This window comes from Falco peregrinus, chromosome Z (assembly GCF_023634155.1).
Source record: "Falco peregrinus isolate bFalPer1 chromosome Z, bFalPer1.pri, whole genome shotgun sequence".
Taxonomy (NCBI): Eukaryota; Metazoa; Chordata; class Aves; order Falconiformes; family Falconidae; genus Falco; species Falco peregrinus.
The window spans coordinates 75,543,188-75,558,983 of record NC_073739.1 but is presented as its reverse complement, the minus strand read 5'-3'; the positions used below and the strand labels follow the sequence as shown (position 1 = coordinate 75,558,983).

The 15,796-nt window shown below is 47.2% G+C and overlaps 1 protein-coding gene across 12 annotated transcripts in view; it reads right to left on the bottom strand.

Annotated features, from left to right (window-relative positions):
- The window catches only part of FAM219A (family with sequence similarity 219 member A), a 103,079-nt gene that overhangs the window by 42,920 nt on the left and 44,363 nt on the right, over window positions 1-15,796 (bottom strand). For all 12 annotated transcript variants that reach the window (XM_055790701.1, XM_055790702.1, XM_055790706.1 and 9 more), the window contains one exon: window positions 442-541. In XM_055790701.1, coding sequence (XP_055646676.1) covers window positions 442-541 — 100 coding nt within the window. The remainder of the gene's footprint in view (window positions 1-441; window positions 542-15,796) is intronic.

Genomic DNA, 15,796 nt, shown 5'->3' with positions numbered 1-15,796 from the left:
TATGTGAACCTTTACAGACCTACATGCCCCTCATCTCAAAGTAACACAGCTCTGTCTTTTCCTGGTAGTGACCCAAGTCTCTGATCCTTTCCCTTTTGTTTGCAGTTATTCTGTCTTCTCATCTTTTTACAATCCCTCTATATTATCTTCATTCTTTGTCTGGCCAAGCCTTGATCTTAGCTTGATAAAAACCTGTAGGTTTAAAAGCTATGCCTTCCTTTCAAGGCATAGCTTCCTTCCTCTACCACTGCCCAAGATACAGGGTCCTCACATGTTTGTAGGTCAGCTCCCTCAGCAGCAGAATCACAATGATAAAACTACTCTGTGAGTTGTTTGAGCCGAGCTGGCATGTTCTGCCACACACACGGAGATCCCACAAGCACCTCACTGTATTTCAGACCTTGGATTCAGCCTTTTCACTCTCCATCAGCAAAGACTCACCTAATTTCACTTGAAGTGGGGACGGCTTATAGTTCATGGCTACAGTCTCTCCCTCTCTTGTATCACAATCTCTGTCCGAAATAGATGCAGCTGTTGGATCCTGTTAAGAAAGAAAAGGAAATGAAACAGAATGGTTTAGCTAAAAGTTATGCTGTCTCATCTCTGGCTGTTAGGCGAGTCCACCCCCACCCGCATTCACAGGGAGCAGAGAACATGATGGTGTTTTGAATAGCTGAAACCCAGGGGCAAAAGACAGAACTTGGAAGCACATTTAGTATTCTCAAAGTACCTCTGGAAATGCCAGATTTCAACATCAGACTTATATGATGGATGATACTGGGAATATAATGTGGAGGGTGGGTCACCAGTTCAAATTCAGCCTGGGTTGGCAGTAATCCCAAATCATTTTCATCTGATGACTCTTTGGGGTGTTGTATGAAATGCATTTACAGTTTCACCTCAGTTCCAAGTGGAACAGTAAACCTCATGATTAAAACTCAAAAAGCTCATGACCAGCCTGTGTGAAAGTCCAGCTTAGAAGGAATAACGACTGAATGAGTAGAATTCAATCTCCAGTCCCTCTTGGAAGAACAATGAATAAGCCTGTACTTCTAATACTGAACTTATTTTGTGGCTAACTGGAAAAATTTATTCAGTATCTGTCAGCACCAATGCTCCCCAAACACAGAGTCCGTTCCATCATGCCTACCTGCAGACAACCTAATTCAGGTAGTGTTGTACTCTATGGTACAGCACATCAAAGGATTCAGAGAGATTCAAACTACCCATTAAGGCAGTTCTACCACAGCTAAAAAACATTTACAGATCTTTCACAGCAAAGTTAAAACCTGTTGGAACTTACTTCTACTTAGCACCATAGTGAAAATTAAAATTGGTTTTCCAACGTGTTCACTTCTTCCCACCTAGAAGCTCGAAACTAAACTGAATATACACATACATATATGCATAAGTGTATGTAAATTTGTAATTATAATAGAGCTGCACAAGGAAAACAAACATCCAATGTTAGGTCTAATATCTGAAGAAACCGTCACTTTGTAAGAAATGGAACAAAGTGCCAGAAACCAAATACTAGAAAATACCATTCCAAACTGGTGAATTGATGTTGCCTGTCTCTCAGTTTCTGCAGTTTGTATTTTGTACACAATTTCTTATAAAAATGCAACTATTGTTTGCCACTGACACCTGTATGCAAGGCAGAGTCATTGAATTTCAAGGCAAGGTACCATTGGACTTTGCTCTCAGTAAAAAAATCACTTGGCGAGCCACTTCTTCCCTAGTGCCTGCCTCCTCTCTGCAGTGCACATTAGCTCTTATTAATACACTGTGCTTCTGAGATAAAATGTAATTCCTGAATTAGGCCCTGTCTTCATAGAAACTGGTCAAATAACGTAAGTAGGGTTATAATATTTTATCAAAATTCTGCTCCTTTGCACTATCCTGTAAACTTTGACAATACTTAAAATGGATGGTGCTTACAAGACCTTGCATTCAATTTTGACATTGAAATGGACATTGAATAGATAATGCAATTTCTTCTGCTTTCCTCTAATGCAGTCACTGCTGCACTTTCCCTCTAATGCAGCAGTTAATGACTGGTTAAAAAGGTTAGAGCAGGTTGCAAATAAAAAGCCAGTCTCCAGGAGAAAACAGGCATAAATGATGGATCACCTGCATTTTAGGTTAAAAATCCTACTTTAATAACAACACTAAATGACAAAATAGAGCAGCTGAAATTATATTAAGCTAAAAGTGAGGTAGTACAAAGAAGAAAAACAATCACAACTTTTATAAATGAAAATGATGAGGTGTAGCTAGCAGCTTTCACTCAAGGAAGAGATATCTTGGATGACAGGTCCCATCGCACAACCAGCTAGACCGAACAAGACTCTTCAGCCAGGGAAAGACAAAGCACAGGGCCTCTGTGAGAAGTCTAAATAATCCTGAGTAGGGTGAGAAGGTGAAAAGGGGCCAGATAGCCCTTATTTTCTACAAGCATGAGACACCAAGTGGCAGTGAACATGCAGCAGCTGGGATCAAACTCAGCACTTCTCCATACAGCAGATGATATGCTGCTGTGGATGCTAAAAGGGGCTCAGGAAAGAGTGGGAGAAATGAATGGAAGGAATATCTGCCAAACCCAAAAACACTGCTTCTGTCTCATCCTGCCCTGAGACACACACCACTGGAGGGAGGGAACCAGGGAGAGGCACCACCATGGGCTCACCCTGTTATTGTCCTCTTGGGGAAATGGCACAACAGTAGGTGAGACCTTTAAATGGACTTAAAATAGCCAACCTTTTTTTCTGTGTCAGAACCTATTCTATGATCTCAATCGAAGACCAGTTCTTGCAGTATCCTTGGAACATGGGATTGGTCTTAAACACACCCAGATGAAGGGGCTAGATTGAGAAGGCTGTAGGAAAGGATATTCATGGGAATGGCCAGATAATACAAAGGACATGACTGTCTCCTAGACATGCTAGAAGCTCTCCGAGACGGGATGTGTAACGTGGTTAGTGGCATCATCTGAGTCCAGGCTTCCCAGATGAGAACCTTTTCTCTTGACAGGCTGGGAAAAGGAAGGATACAGCTGTTTTAAAGGAGCAGGAATCCAAGAGCTGGATGCTTCCTAGTGCTACTAACCACAAACAAGACCTTGGAGACACAACCTGCTGCCTGCAGGAAGGCATGGGAGTAGACATATTATGGTAGAGGACATAGTATGATGGCCACATTCTGCCTCCTGTGCTGGTGCAGTCCAGCGTAGAGTCACATGTGCTCACAGACAGAAGTTCACATGGCAGAGAAGGGAACCTGGCTATGAGGATTAGCTCAGGTTCATGTTGTTAAAATTATGTTTAAACGATTTAAACAAACACCAGCCCTCACTTTTCTCAGCAGCTGATGTGCTGATAGCAGTTCTTCCTTTTGGGTAATCTGCCAGTGATATCAGACATCCATTTGCATGAATAGAGGGAGAGGAGAAATGTTCTGAGGTGCCTTTGAGGATCTGGACTCTGGTCCTGGACCAGAGGACACAGCTGGAGCAATCTCAAAGCTATAGACCAAACAAACAGAAAAGGCTTCCTAGACCTCCAGAGAAAACAAAGATGACTTTCAAAGAGCGATTCATTCCAGCCTGTCTTGGACACTCACGTTACAAAGAGATGAATCTGTCCTTGGAGATGTGTCCCCTCTCCCCACTGACTACAGAGGAGGCTGGCCAACTGGTGGAGACTGCATGCCGGCCTCTTGACACTGGAGGTCAGAACGATGAAGGACACAGCAGCAGAGTCCATAATAATGCCGGTTCGCACCAGGAACTCATCTCCAAGGTTTGTAATGACACTTTTCTGCCACAGCAGCATGGCACCTCTACAGCAGACCCACCAGGGGAACATGTTATGGCCACACAACAAATCCAAGACCTGCACAGAGGGATCACAAAGCAACAGCAGTCTGGGTGATCACCGCTGTGCACATAGCCTTGCTGCCTCCAGAGAGTAAAACAGATCCAAAAGGAAACCAAGCTGGGCCAGAGACAGCATCGCCAGTGCCAGCAGGTATCTATCCCTGGGCCAGGAGTGCTAAGGCACTGTCGTATTTCCCATCCATCACTTTGTAGATGTTCTACAGCAACACACATGACTCTACAGTAACAACCCCAGCTGCAAGAATGCAGCATTCCCACGGCTGCTTGGCTGGAGCTGCCTCTTTGCAGGAACACACTTTGCTTCTGTGCATACTGAACAGGTGCATTTCTCTATATATAGCTCACCCACCCAGCGAAACATTTACTTGACTAATTAGCCTTTAGCTTGTGAATGCCTCTGAGCACACTGAGACTCAGTGTGGGCTTTTGCTATTGGAATTCACTTTGCAATTTTGTCCTTTTTTACAAGTCTCCCTAGACCAATGCATTCAGCTCTGACCCTGACATCAAAATCTCAGCTACGTGGTGGTGTGACTGGTACCAGGCCAGACGATGTGATTTCTCTTGGGTTGCTGCAGGGAACACAACACTCCCAATTAGAAGGCAAGTACTGAGATGTTGCTGCAGGGGCTTTAAAATGGCTATGGAAATTCAATATATTTAAGGGATTTTTTGTTTCTGAGGTCTTCTTATGTCTTCATTCCTAAGGAAAAAATACATTCAATCAGGCCACTGCATGAATGTTTGGCTGGGGCCAGAGTTTAATCGAAGTTTTCTCCCCACATGTTCACATTTTAATGGGGCACACACAACCACAGCACTTGAACAGTGGGGTGGTTCCTTACTGGTTTGTTTTTTCTTATAGGCTTGACACAACAGACCTTGAAAACTGCCCTCCTGCCAGATACAGCCATGTCCTACAGTGTGTGTACTGTGTGACATTTCTGAACATTAGAAATTAGTTCCAGTGAACTTTCGTGGAGCAGAAGTGCTGTGAATCCTCCATATGCAGGGGCACAGAGAGAACCTAAAATGACTCAAAACTGAAATCAAGAGCTGAAGGAAGATGGCATGTTCAGCAGGGTTTTTATTCTTTCTCTTTTTTTAAATCCCTCCTTTCCTTTTTGCAGTACTTAGCGAGAACACATCATCTGCCTTAATGCACCAGGTCAATAGCCTTTTTATTCCTATTGTATACCTCTCCCAGTAACCCACACTGAGTAGGGGTGGGTGGGGGGAATAGCCTCAAGCAGCCAGCAAACTCTGCAGTCACACCCTGAGCGGTGGAGCTGAGTGCTGCATACAAATGTATCCTTGTAACGCCTTGGAAAATGCAGCCTCCTTTGCCTTACTTCACAGTCAACACTTCTGACACCTTGTAAGCTTCACTAGCCTCTGCCTTTCACCCTGCAAATCCTCTGGGACCCCAGTGCACATGGAAGGGAACGGGCACATGCAGTTTCTGCAGCCTTCAGCTGCCCCTTAAAAACACAGCTGGAAACTGAGATGTCTCTATCTGCCCACCCTTCCTTATCCTAAAAATCAGTCATTTTTACAGCCCTAAGAAAATGTTCTCCACTCTGCTGCCTGGGAGAAATTCTATGATCACTAAAGGAGCTCTGCTTTTTGATAAAGCAGAGGGGCATGGTTGCCCTTACCCTCTAATCTCAAGGAAAGAGCCAATATACAGGGCTTTACCCACCACCTCTGCAGAGGCTTTTGTCTGATCATCATCAGCTGAATCAGTATGAGATGGCTGCTCAGCAGTATCACCCAGCTACCTTTTGTCTCTCTCCAGTACCACTGCTTGCTGTCTTCTTAAAGATGCTGGAAGTCTCGGTACCAACGTGTGTGTGACAGCCTACAGTGAGCACTCACAGCTCAGTGGACTCCTGCTTTCTGAAGCTGCCCATGTGGATCACATGCTGCAAACAAATGCTAACAAGAAAGGACAAGCCCAAGTTTTTTGCTTCTTTTCCACATCAAACATTGAGTTTGGAAAAATTGATACGTGTTCTGTACTTGAGAGACTGACTTGGGGAACAGGAAAATGTGTGAGAAACTGCATGCACCCCAAATACAGGGGGTACATTCAGGTCACCGAGAAGTTTCTATCATTCCTATGTTGTCATCCCAGGCTCTCAGGCTAGAACATTGCTCCTGCTAATAAATATTTATGCCTTCAGACTCTCTGCCCTGGGAACAGAAAAGGCTATGGTGTCTGCAGATTCAGTCTGCTTCAAGCTGTACCACACTAGGTTATACCAAGAAATGCAGCTGTAGGCAGCAGGCTTCTGGGGAGGGGACTCGGTGTGCACAGGTAGGTATGTGATAGCATGACCTCACAGTGTTTTGGACAACAGACCTCTGCAGCCTCTACGTATCACTACAATACAGACATATCTATGAACATGAAGTGCTTAAAAAAACCACTGGGTACAAAACCACCGGGAATCAAGATGCACGTAGTCTGTGTAAGAAATAGCATAAAAGGAGAGTCTCAAAGGCTGTCAGATTTACAGTGGATCAAGCTGAATCCACCATATAGATGAACAATGGTCCATAATGGCATGTTCAGCAAGAGAAAGTGTCACAGGTGGATGTGTGGCAGGAGTGGAACCTGCAAGCCTCACAAAAGACTCTCAAGCTCTCCCTCACTCCCCTCAGGCTTCAGCTTAAACATACAATGTTGGAGCCCATTATTTCAAGGAAGATGTAATTCCTTCAGCTGTCCTACAGATAAAAGCTAGAAGCTACAACCATCCAGGAACACTGGAAGAATGGGGTTGTTCAGAGCAGAAAGGGGAAGGCTAAGGAGGGATACAATTGCCATCTTCACATACAGAAAAGACTGCCACAGAGAAAAAGGGAGTAATTTATTTTTCATGTTTCTGATTACTAGAATAAGAAAAAATTACCTTAAATTACAGCAGGGTTGCAAGGAAATAGCAAAGAAAACTGCAGAGGTATGGTTAAGGAGCTGTACATTTGCCTGACGGAAGTTGTGGAATTGCTGTTGTGAGCCTGGGTTAGAAACTAATTTGTCACACAGAAAATCAACAGAGCTGATCAGGTTTTGGGGCAAGTTCATCTGGATTTGGTGCAAGCTGGTAAGATCCCTATCTTTTCAGGTCCCTTTCCCCCATCTGTCTTTAGAGGAGAGGAGCCTGCTTCTAAGTCAAACTCATTTAGGCAGAACACCAGTTTATTCCAGGAGAGAGAGGTTCTCCAAACTCCCCTACCCACTGTCAAGGACTACAGCTGGCCATCACCTTCTTCTCTCTGGGTAAGCTGAAGAAAACCATCTTTTTTCTAAGTCTTACATGTTGAAGGAACTCCAGAATCACACAGTGATCACAGCAGAAGGCTCCTGGGAAGATGTGGTTGTCACTTTTCATCAGCATGTGCACGCTGCTGGATCCAGAGCACTAACTGCTCATCTCAGCATCACCACCACTTTTCACCAAAGTGAAAATATATGCCATTTTGGTGACGCAACGACTGATACACTGAAATACATTCAGATAGCTACTGACTCAGTTTCAACAAAGCAATAAACAACAACTGTTTATTGACTTTCTACTAGCTCTGCCAATGTACCAGTTACAACGTTGCTGTTTTCCTTTTCTGAGCAACCCAAGAAAACTTACTTAACAGTAACAAATTAGGCCTGCAATATCCACTACAAGATCCAGATTTTGAACCTGTTCAGTTTATAATTGTATGACAAACCAGTATTTGAAGCCATTTTTTTTAGCAGTTGAAAAGCCAGAACTGTTAATATTGCTCCATGATTAAAACCTCAAGTCATATTAATTAAATTGAACCAGAATGTCACTTAAATGACTTTTTACTGTGTACACCTGTAGTTGGGGTAACTCAGCTTACTGGCAGGTAGTGAGGGTTTGGATCTTTGCCGTGTTTCAAATGGGGGCAGGAGAGAAGTGCCAGTCCGCCTGTGTATGTCACAGAGCTCGCGCTGAAATGCTCCCTTGGAGCCCTGGCTGCAAGGGGTTTGTCATGCCACACTCAAGCTGAAAAAAATGCAGCAAGCAGGAAGGTGTAAGCTGTGGAAAGGGAACAAGATGCTTCACAGTTCTGTTTTCCTGATCAAAAATGACATTTGCAGCACAGGGAAGAAAGTATCTTTTTTTAGGTGATGATGTATGACTAATCCTGGGAGTCTACAATAACAGAGGAAGCACCAACCAAATACTTTGGGAAAGCAACTGAGGGACAAGGAAGAAAAATGGCAGTAATTACATGATTTCTGTTAGGTTTCCCTCCAAGAAACCAGCACAAGCATCCCACAGTCCTTTCCTTTCAATCACGATAGAATATATTTAACACCGTATTTCCCTCTTCTCTCACGCATAAGCCATCACTATTATCACATTCATTTATAGGTTTGTGTTAACTTTACATGACTTAAATTGGATCATTAACATTGCAAATTAGAGAAATGCCACACTGCACTTCCCACTGCCTGTAGCGCTTGCCAAGTGGCTGGCATGCAATAATTATTTAAAACCAGCTATTAACTGAAGTATGTTTTCAGGGTGCTTCAATACCAAAACATTTCCTTCCTTGTTAAGGACATACCTATGCTGACATTACACCTTTCCTTATACACATCTGGTTATACAGCCACACCTCTGAGCTGCAACATGAGACATATGAGTATGTAAGGCAATAAAGCACCACAAAATCCTTGGTAGCTATTGTAGGAGTCTGTTTAGCAACAGGCATTGGGCCAAACCAGGATATCAAAATCACCAAACAACTTTACAACTGCTCTTCAAACCACAGCTCATGCGGGAGGATACCCTCAAAATGATTATAAATTGAGAAGCATGTCAGAGCCAAGGTCACAGCGTGTTTGGAGGACAGAGTCAGGAACAGGAGCTTGGGCTCTGGGCTACATACTGCAGCTGAGTCTCAGAATCACACCATAGTCAGGGTTGGAGGGGACCTCTGGAGATCATCTAGACCAACCCCCTGCTAAAGCAGGTTCACCTAGAGCAGGCTGCAGAGTCATGCCCAGGCAGTTTTGAATGTCTCCACAGGAGACTCAACAACCTCTCTGGGCAGCCTGTTCCAGGGCTCTGTCACCCTCAAGGTGAAGAAGTTCTTCCTCAGATTCAGGTGAAACTTTCAGTGCTTCTGTTTGTGATTGCTGCCCCTTGTCCCATCGCTGGGCACCGCTGAACAGAGCTTGGACCCATCCTCCTGACACTTAAGGTATTTGTGTGCATTGATAAGATCCCCTCTCAATCTCCTCCAGGCTAAAGAGGCCCAGCTCCCTCAGCCTTTCCTCACCAGGCAGATGCTCCAGTCCCCTGATGGTCTTTGCAGCCCCCACCGGACCCTCCCCAGCAGTTCCCAGTCCCCCCTGAACTGGGGAGCCCAGCACTGGGCACAGCACTGCAGGTGGGACCTCACCAGGGCAGAGCAGAGGGGGAGGATCCCCCCTCGACCTGCTGGCCCCGCTCCTCCTCATGCCCCACAGGGTCCCACTGGCCTGCTTGGCCACCGGGGCACACAGCTGGCCCACGGGCAACTGGCTGCCCACCGGGGCACACAGCTGGCCCACGGGCAACTGGCTGCCCAGCAGCACTCCCAGGTCCTTCTCCGCAGAGCTGCCCCCCAGCAGGTCACCCCAGCCTGTGCTGGTGCCTGGGGCTGTCCCTCCCCAGGGGCAGGACCCTACACGTGCCGCTGTGGAACTTCATGAGGTTCCTCTGCCCGACTCTCCAGCCCGTCCAGGTCTCTCTGAACGGCAGCGCAGTCTCCTGGTGTGTCAGCCGCTCCTCCCAGTTCTGCATCATCAGCAAACTTGCTGAGGGTGCGCTCAGTCCCTTCGTCCAGGTCAATGGTGAATGAGTTGAATGGGACCGGGCCCAGCACCGACCCCTGGGAGCACCGCGAGCTACAGGCCTCCAGCTGGACTCTGCGCCGCTGATCACAACCCCTGAGCTCTGCTGTTCCGCCAGCTCTCGATCCACCTCACTGTCCACTCATCTAGTCCACACTGCCTGAGCTTACGTGTCAGGATCTTATGGGAGACAGTGTCAAAAGCCTTGCTGAGATCAAGGCAGACAACATCCACCGCTGCTCTCCCCTCATCTTCCATCAGAGAAGGCTATCGGGTTGGTCAGGCATGATTTCCCCTTGGTGAATCTGTGTTGACTCTTCCTGATGACCTCCTTTTCCTCCACGTGCTTTGAGATGACCACCAGGATGAGCTGTTCCATCACCTTTCCAGGGATGGAGGTGAAGCTGACTGGCCTGTAGTCTCCCGGATCCTCCTTCTTGCCCTTTTTGAAGGCCGGAGTGGCCCTGGCTTTCCTCCTGTCCTCAGGCACCCCTCCTGTTCTCCATGGCCTTTCAAAGATGGTGGGGAGCGGCTTGGCAATAGCGTCTGCCAGCTCCCTCAGCGCTCTGGGTGCATCCCGACAGGGCCCATGGATTTGTGGGTGTCAAGCTGCTTAAGTGATCTCTAACATGATCCTCCTCGACCAAGAGAGACTCTTCCTTTCTCCAGACTTCCTTTCTTGCCTCCAGGCTCTGGGATAACAGAGGGCCGGCCTCGGCAGTGAAGGCTGAAGCAAAGGCAGCATTCAATAACTCCTCTTTCTCTGTCCCTGGGCACCAGGGCACCCACCTCAGTCAGCAGCCGGCCCACATTTTCCCGAGTCATCCTTCTCCTGCTGAGGTACTGGAAGAAGCCCTTCTTGTCCCTGACCTCCCTCACCGAGTTTCATTCCAAACACACCTTGGCCCGCCTCATCACCTCTCTGCATGTTCTCACAGCACGTTCTTACTCATGGTGATGCACCGATCTGGAGCTTGGAGGAAGTGATGCTTGAATGCTAGCCAGCTCTCTTGGACCCCGCTACTTTCCAGAGTCCTAACCCATGGCATTCCTCCAAGTAGATCCTTCAAGAGGCCAGAGTTAGGTCTGCTGAAGTCCATGCTTGTAGTCCTACTTGTTGCCCTGCTGCCTTCACGCAGGAACCTGACTCCATCTCATGGTCACTGCTGACAGGGCTGCCCCCAACCTTCACAACCCTAACCAGTCCTCCTGCCTTTCTCATGACAAAGTCTAGGAGCTCCTCCACTGCCTGTGTCAGAAAGTGACCACCAGCACTCTGCAGCAGCCTCCTGGACGGCGCGAGCCTCGCTGTGCCGTCTTCCCAGTGCCTATCGGGGCGACGCAAGCCCCCCAAGAGGACCAGGGCCTGCGATCGGGAGGCCACCTCCAGCTTGTCTGTGAAGGCCTCATCACCTTCCTCTTCCCGATCAGGTGGCCTGTAGCTGTGTGCGCTGGTGTACAGGCATTATCTGTATTATCTGAATCCTACAGAAAATTGCAGTGCTATGCACAGCCCTAGGGCTGCCCATAAGGGACCACAGCAAGATCTTGTAGTGACTGAATTCAAGATCACTAGTTAGTGTTTATAGCTTCTTTCAAAGGTGTCCTCCATCTTAACTCCTTCAAGGTCTCAAAGGAGCCTCACCAGGAGGAAAAGTATTTTCAAAGAGAGAGCTGAGTTTTCCACCTGAAATGATCAGAGACTCCCCCACAGGGTGGAGAGGAACCTTCCTTCCTATGGACAACCCCAACACTGTGAGAAACTGGCTGAGAAAGTGCAAGACAAGAGCTGCCATCACTGCTGAAACGCCACGGTTGTACACACAGCGTATACAGAATGGTTTACAGATCCTCTCTGCAGGCAGCTAGGCTGTTCCAGCTGTACATGAAAGACAAGATCAAAGTTTACCTGAAGGAAACACTATAAATTTTGGCTGGTTCCGGCACATATTGCAGAAATTATATATCCTGACAAAAATGTCCTGGCACAATACAAATGACAGTAGGGGCGTTCTGTTCCAGTGATGTAAGTTCCCTCCAGCAGCCTGGAGATCAGAGAATCACTTTTATAGGCCATGGACTGGATCTAGCCAGTGCCAAATATGCTATTACTAAGCTTTCAGAGCCCTTGGCTGTACAAATAATAGCAGGAAAATGTGGGATGGCTCCACATCCATACGTTTCAACAGACCATGGACTTCAAACAAGGGTTCAATGTTACACCTATTACTAGCCACTCTGGGGCCACTCATTCTTTTCCAGTTAGCAGTTAGGATACTTTAAGAAAGGTGGCTGGTTTTTATATGTTCAGCTCCCATACCTTTGCTCCTGGAATATACCTTGCGCCTTTAATCCAGTCCCTCAGATCCTTTCCTGAGCTGTTTGATTGCTTCTCCTGTTCACTCTTCCTCCACCAATAATTTTTCATCCTGCTTTTCTCCTGCACCTAGTAAATCCCCCTTCTCCCAGAGGGCAGGGATATCTGGTTCTACAGGCTCTCTGAGGTCTCAAGCCAACCACGAGGCCCATATAATGAACAATGCCACCTGTCAAGTGTCAGCTTGATGTCTGACATTCCTGGAAAGAAAGCACACTGTGGAGCTTTTCTTCAGCCTCTGGATTCATGCTGAAACCACAGGATGCCTGCTCCATTGCACACCTACTTCACATTTGCCAGGTATACTGCCTTCAACCCAAGGCACCCTAGGCTGCGTGTTCACTGTCTATACAAGCCGAGTTTGTATGCCTGCACTTTACTCAACCTGTGCTCACAAGCCAAGGGCATGGGTGGTTCTTTTAAGTGCCTTCAGCAGGGAATCACTGCATCTCCCTTCAGCTACTCAGCCAAACATTGCTCTGGAAAGAGTTAAAGTCACCAGCATGGAAATCTCAAGCACTAAGCACCCTGCTTTCTAGGGAAGTTGAAGATCTGGGAATGCTGCCTAGTGAATGCAGACAGGATGTTGAGGGAAGAGCAAATACCTATGCATTTGTCCAAGATCAAAGCTACCTCTGGCTCCAGGGAAGGAGGGATGCTGAGAAAACGGAGGAAAGGAGAAAGGCTATAAAATGGATCCAACCAAAGCTCTGAAGAAGCACTGTGGGGGCCCACCACTCTGGGATGGAGGTTTCAAAAGATTTCTCAGGAAAAATAACGGATGCCCAGAAGCATTCAAAGCTGTTCAACAAATCTAAAAACACAGACTCTTCCAACACAACCCAAAAGATGAGCAGCTCCCAAGGCTTACACACCAAGCATATCTGTCACACTGCAGACAGGTGGGAATCTCAGCAGCGGACACCAGTTTAGCCCGAACGGAGCAGGGGACTGCCACAGCCCATGCTTTCATACCCCTACAGTGCTAGTGCTGCCTCCTGAACGCACAACCCAGGCTGACAGGCTCAGCCAGGATCTTGGTGGGTAACACTAACAACTTTGAGAGGGCAGCACCGGGCAGGCAGGACTGCTCCTGTCCTCACTTGTGGCTACCAGTTCAAAGTGTTCAGCACCGTCCCTGTGAGCACAGCCTGAGAAGTCACTTGCCCATCCTGCAAGGTGGATCCCAGCATTAAAACCTCAACAGTTTCTCTCCACTAGTTGAGAAAACAAAGCTACCAAGCTCAGTGCTCAGCAGGCCTTTTCTCTTTAGCATGATGCTTTCAACTTGTCCCAAGAGATGGAGAGCTCAGTCATCAGATTTCCATATGTATAAGGAGAGAGTTTCTGTTTAGCCAAGCTCCTCACAGAAATAACCCCTCGAACAGCAGCAGGAGCAGCAGCATGGGAAACGTCTGAGGGGCAGGGATGCAAAAGCCAAGGGAGATCTCAAGTCACTCTACCTTGGCACGGCTTTCCAGCCCTGTGCAAGAAATTGTGAGAGCACAAATCATTCTGGCTTCTAAAATAAGAGCTCGCCTCACCCCCGCCCCCCACACCTGCCTCTCCATGACTAATTAGCATCCAGGGGGATACAGATTCTCCTCTGAAGAAGTGCTGTTTGACTCCCTTCTCCCCTGACACATTTGTATTAGAAATATCCTCATTATGTGACTAATCAGCGAAGTCGAGACAAAGCCACAGGAACCAACTTAAAGGGAAACAGCTGATTTTTATAAATGTGGTTTATAAATTATTCTGCCTCCAAAGGGCAGGGATGCTTCTTCCCCTCCTAATCCTGAAAAAAAGTGCAAAATTGAGGTCTCTGAAGAAAAACCTATTTTTATTCCCACAAGTGGTGGCTTTTATCATCTCCCCTATCCACTAAGCTTGCTCCTAATTCCCTCAGTTATTACAGCGTTGCAGTTTATGCACCACAAGGGTCCTACAGAGCGTGGCAGCCCCCCACCACTGACTTGAGGCTAGGCTCAGCAAGGTGTCCGACAGCCCCCAGCACTGCCAGATGCTGTGGATGGGAACTGACAAGCCTGGATAGCATTTTACCATGTTGAGCTTAAAAGTCAGCAGCACACAAAATGCCAGCCACATTCCCAGCTGTCCCTCGAGAGCATCTGAAGATACTTAGTGCTGCTGTGTTTCATGTAGCAGAGCAGGCTGAGCAAAGACCAGAGCATATCTTAAATACTGAGGTAAACGGGGTTTGGCAGGAGCTGTCTGAAATAAAGGCAAGCAGACACCATTTAGTGGCACAAGGAGAGCGTTTTTAAAGGAGAATTTGTTTCCCCTTTGTGCTTCCTGCAATGCAACTGGTCTTCATTCTGCTCCAGCTTGCCTCCTTGGCCTCCCATTGACAGCACCAGAAAGAGGTATCAGGCCAGACAGCTTCTGCCTCACTTCTCCTTTGAAGGCAGCCCATTTATCAGCCAAAATCAAGCCATCTGCCCCTGGCCCCCTTGAAGGAGCTGCAGCAGATTGCAGAGCACGGGAGAAAGCACTGCCTGAGGTGGGAAGAGGAGGTCGAAGGAGCTTACTGCACGCACAAGAAGCCAAACTACATCTCTGGCTGAGCTGGGAAGGGATATGAAAAATGACCACAACATCAGTGCTTCCTGGGACAGGCTCAGGTACATGCATACTGCTGTCGCTCTTTATCCAGCTCCCTCCGGGCTGCTGCTCCTTCTGCTGCAGAGACACAGGCCAGCCCCAAAGGCCTGTGCCAGGGCTCCCGAAGGCCCTGCTGGAAGGCAGACTGCTGTGAGCCATGGAGGGTGTTGCCTGCTTTGCTCCTTGAGTGTGACTGCCCAAATATTTGTATATCACCAGTTTTTTTCACTTGCCAAATGTCTACTCTTTGGGCTGAAATTTTGCACTCTGGATGTTTCTCTCAGCTCGATATGAAATATATATATTTAAATATAACTTTACACACACACACACATAAATATATAAATATACATATTTTTTGTTGGAGTGAGGTGCTAGGAACACATTTGGTCACCCTGAACCCTCCCCTCTATGTGTTATCCCTCTCAGCATCTGCAGTCCAAGGACAGTCTGATGAGGGCAGAGGACTGGCAGGAGACAAATAGGGAGGGAATGTAGGGTCTGCTAGGAGGACCAGAGGCAACTGTAAAAGGTGATGGGGGGACTGGATGGGTAACCAGGAATGGAAGCAGAAGTGGCTGAATGATGTTCCTAGAAGACAAGGAAGAGACAGGACAGGCACAGCAAAAGGCAGTGAGGGTCAAGAGCAGCAGAGGACATAGCTGTCAGACATCTGTGATAACATGCACCTTGATGCTCTGCCAGGGCTTGCACACATGAAGGACAACAACCAACCAATGCTGTTACTTTCCCCAGCTGGTCCCAGACTACATTTGAGTGAAGGTCCAAAAACCTTCTTGCAGTGAAGGTATTTAGGAACCTGACTGTCTCTGTGGCCTGAACTCAGCTAAGGCTGGTGACACGGAGCAATGAGCTCAGATGTCCGAGAGCCATGCTGGTGCTACTGTGCTAGGCCATGATGCGGTTTCCTTATAGTCCATTTTCCTCTGTTAAAAATGCAGGGAACCGACATTAGAAAAAAACAGCAGGGCTGTTTTGCCAAGGTCTTAAATACAGATAC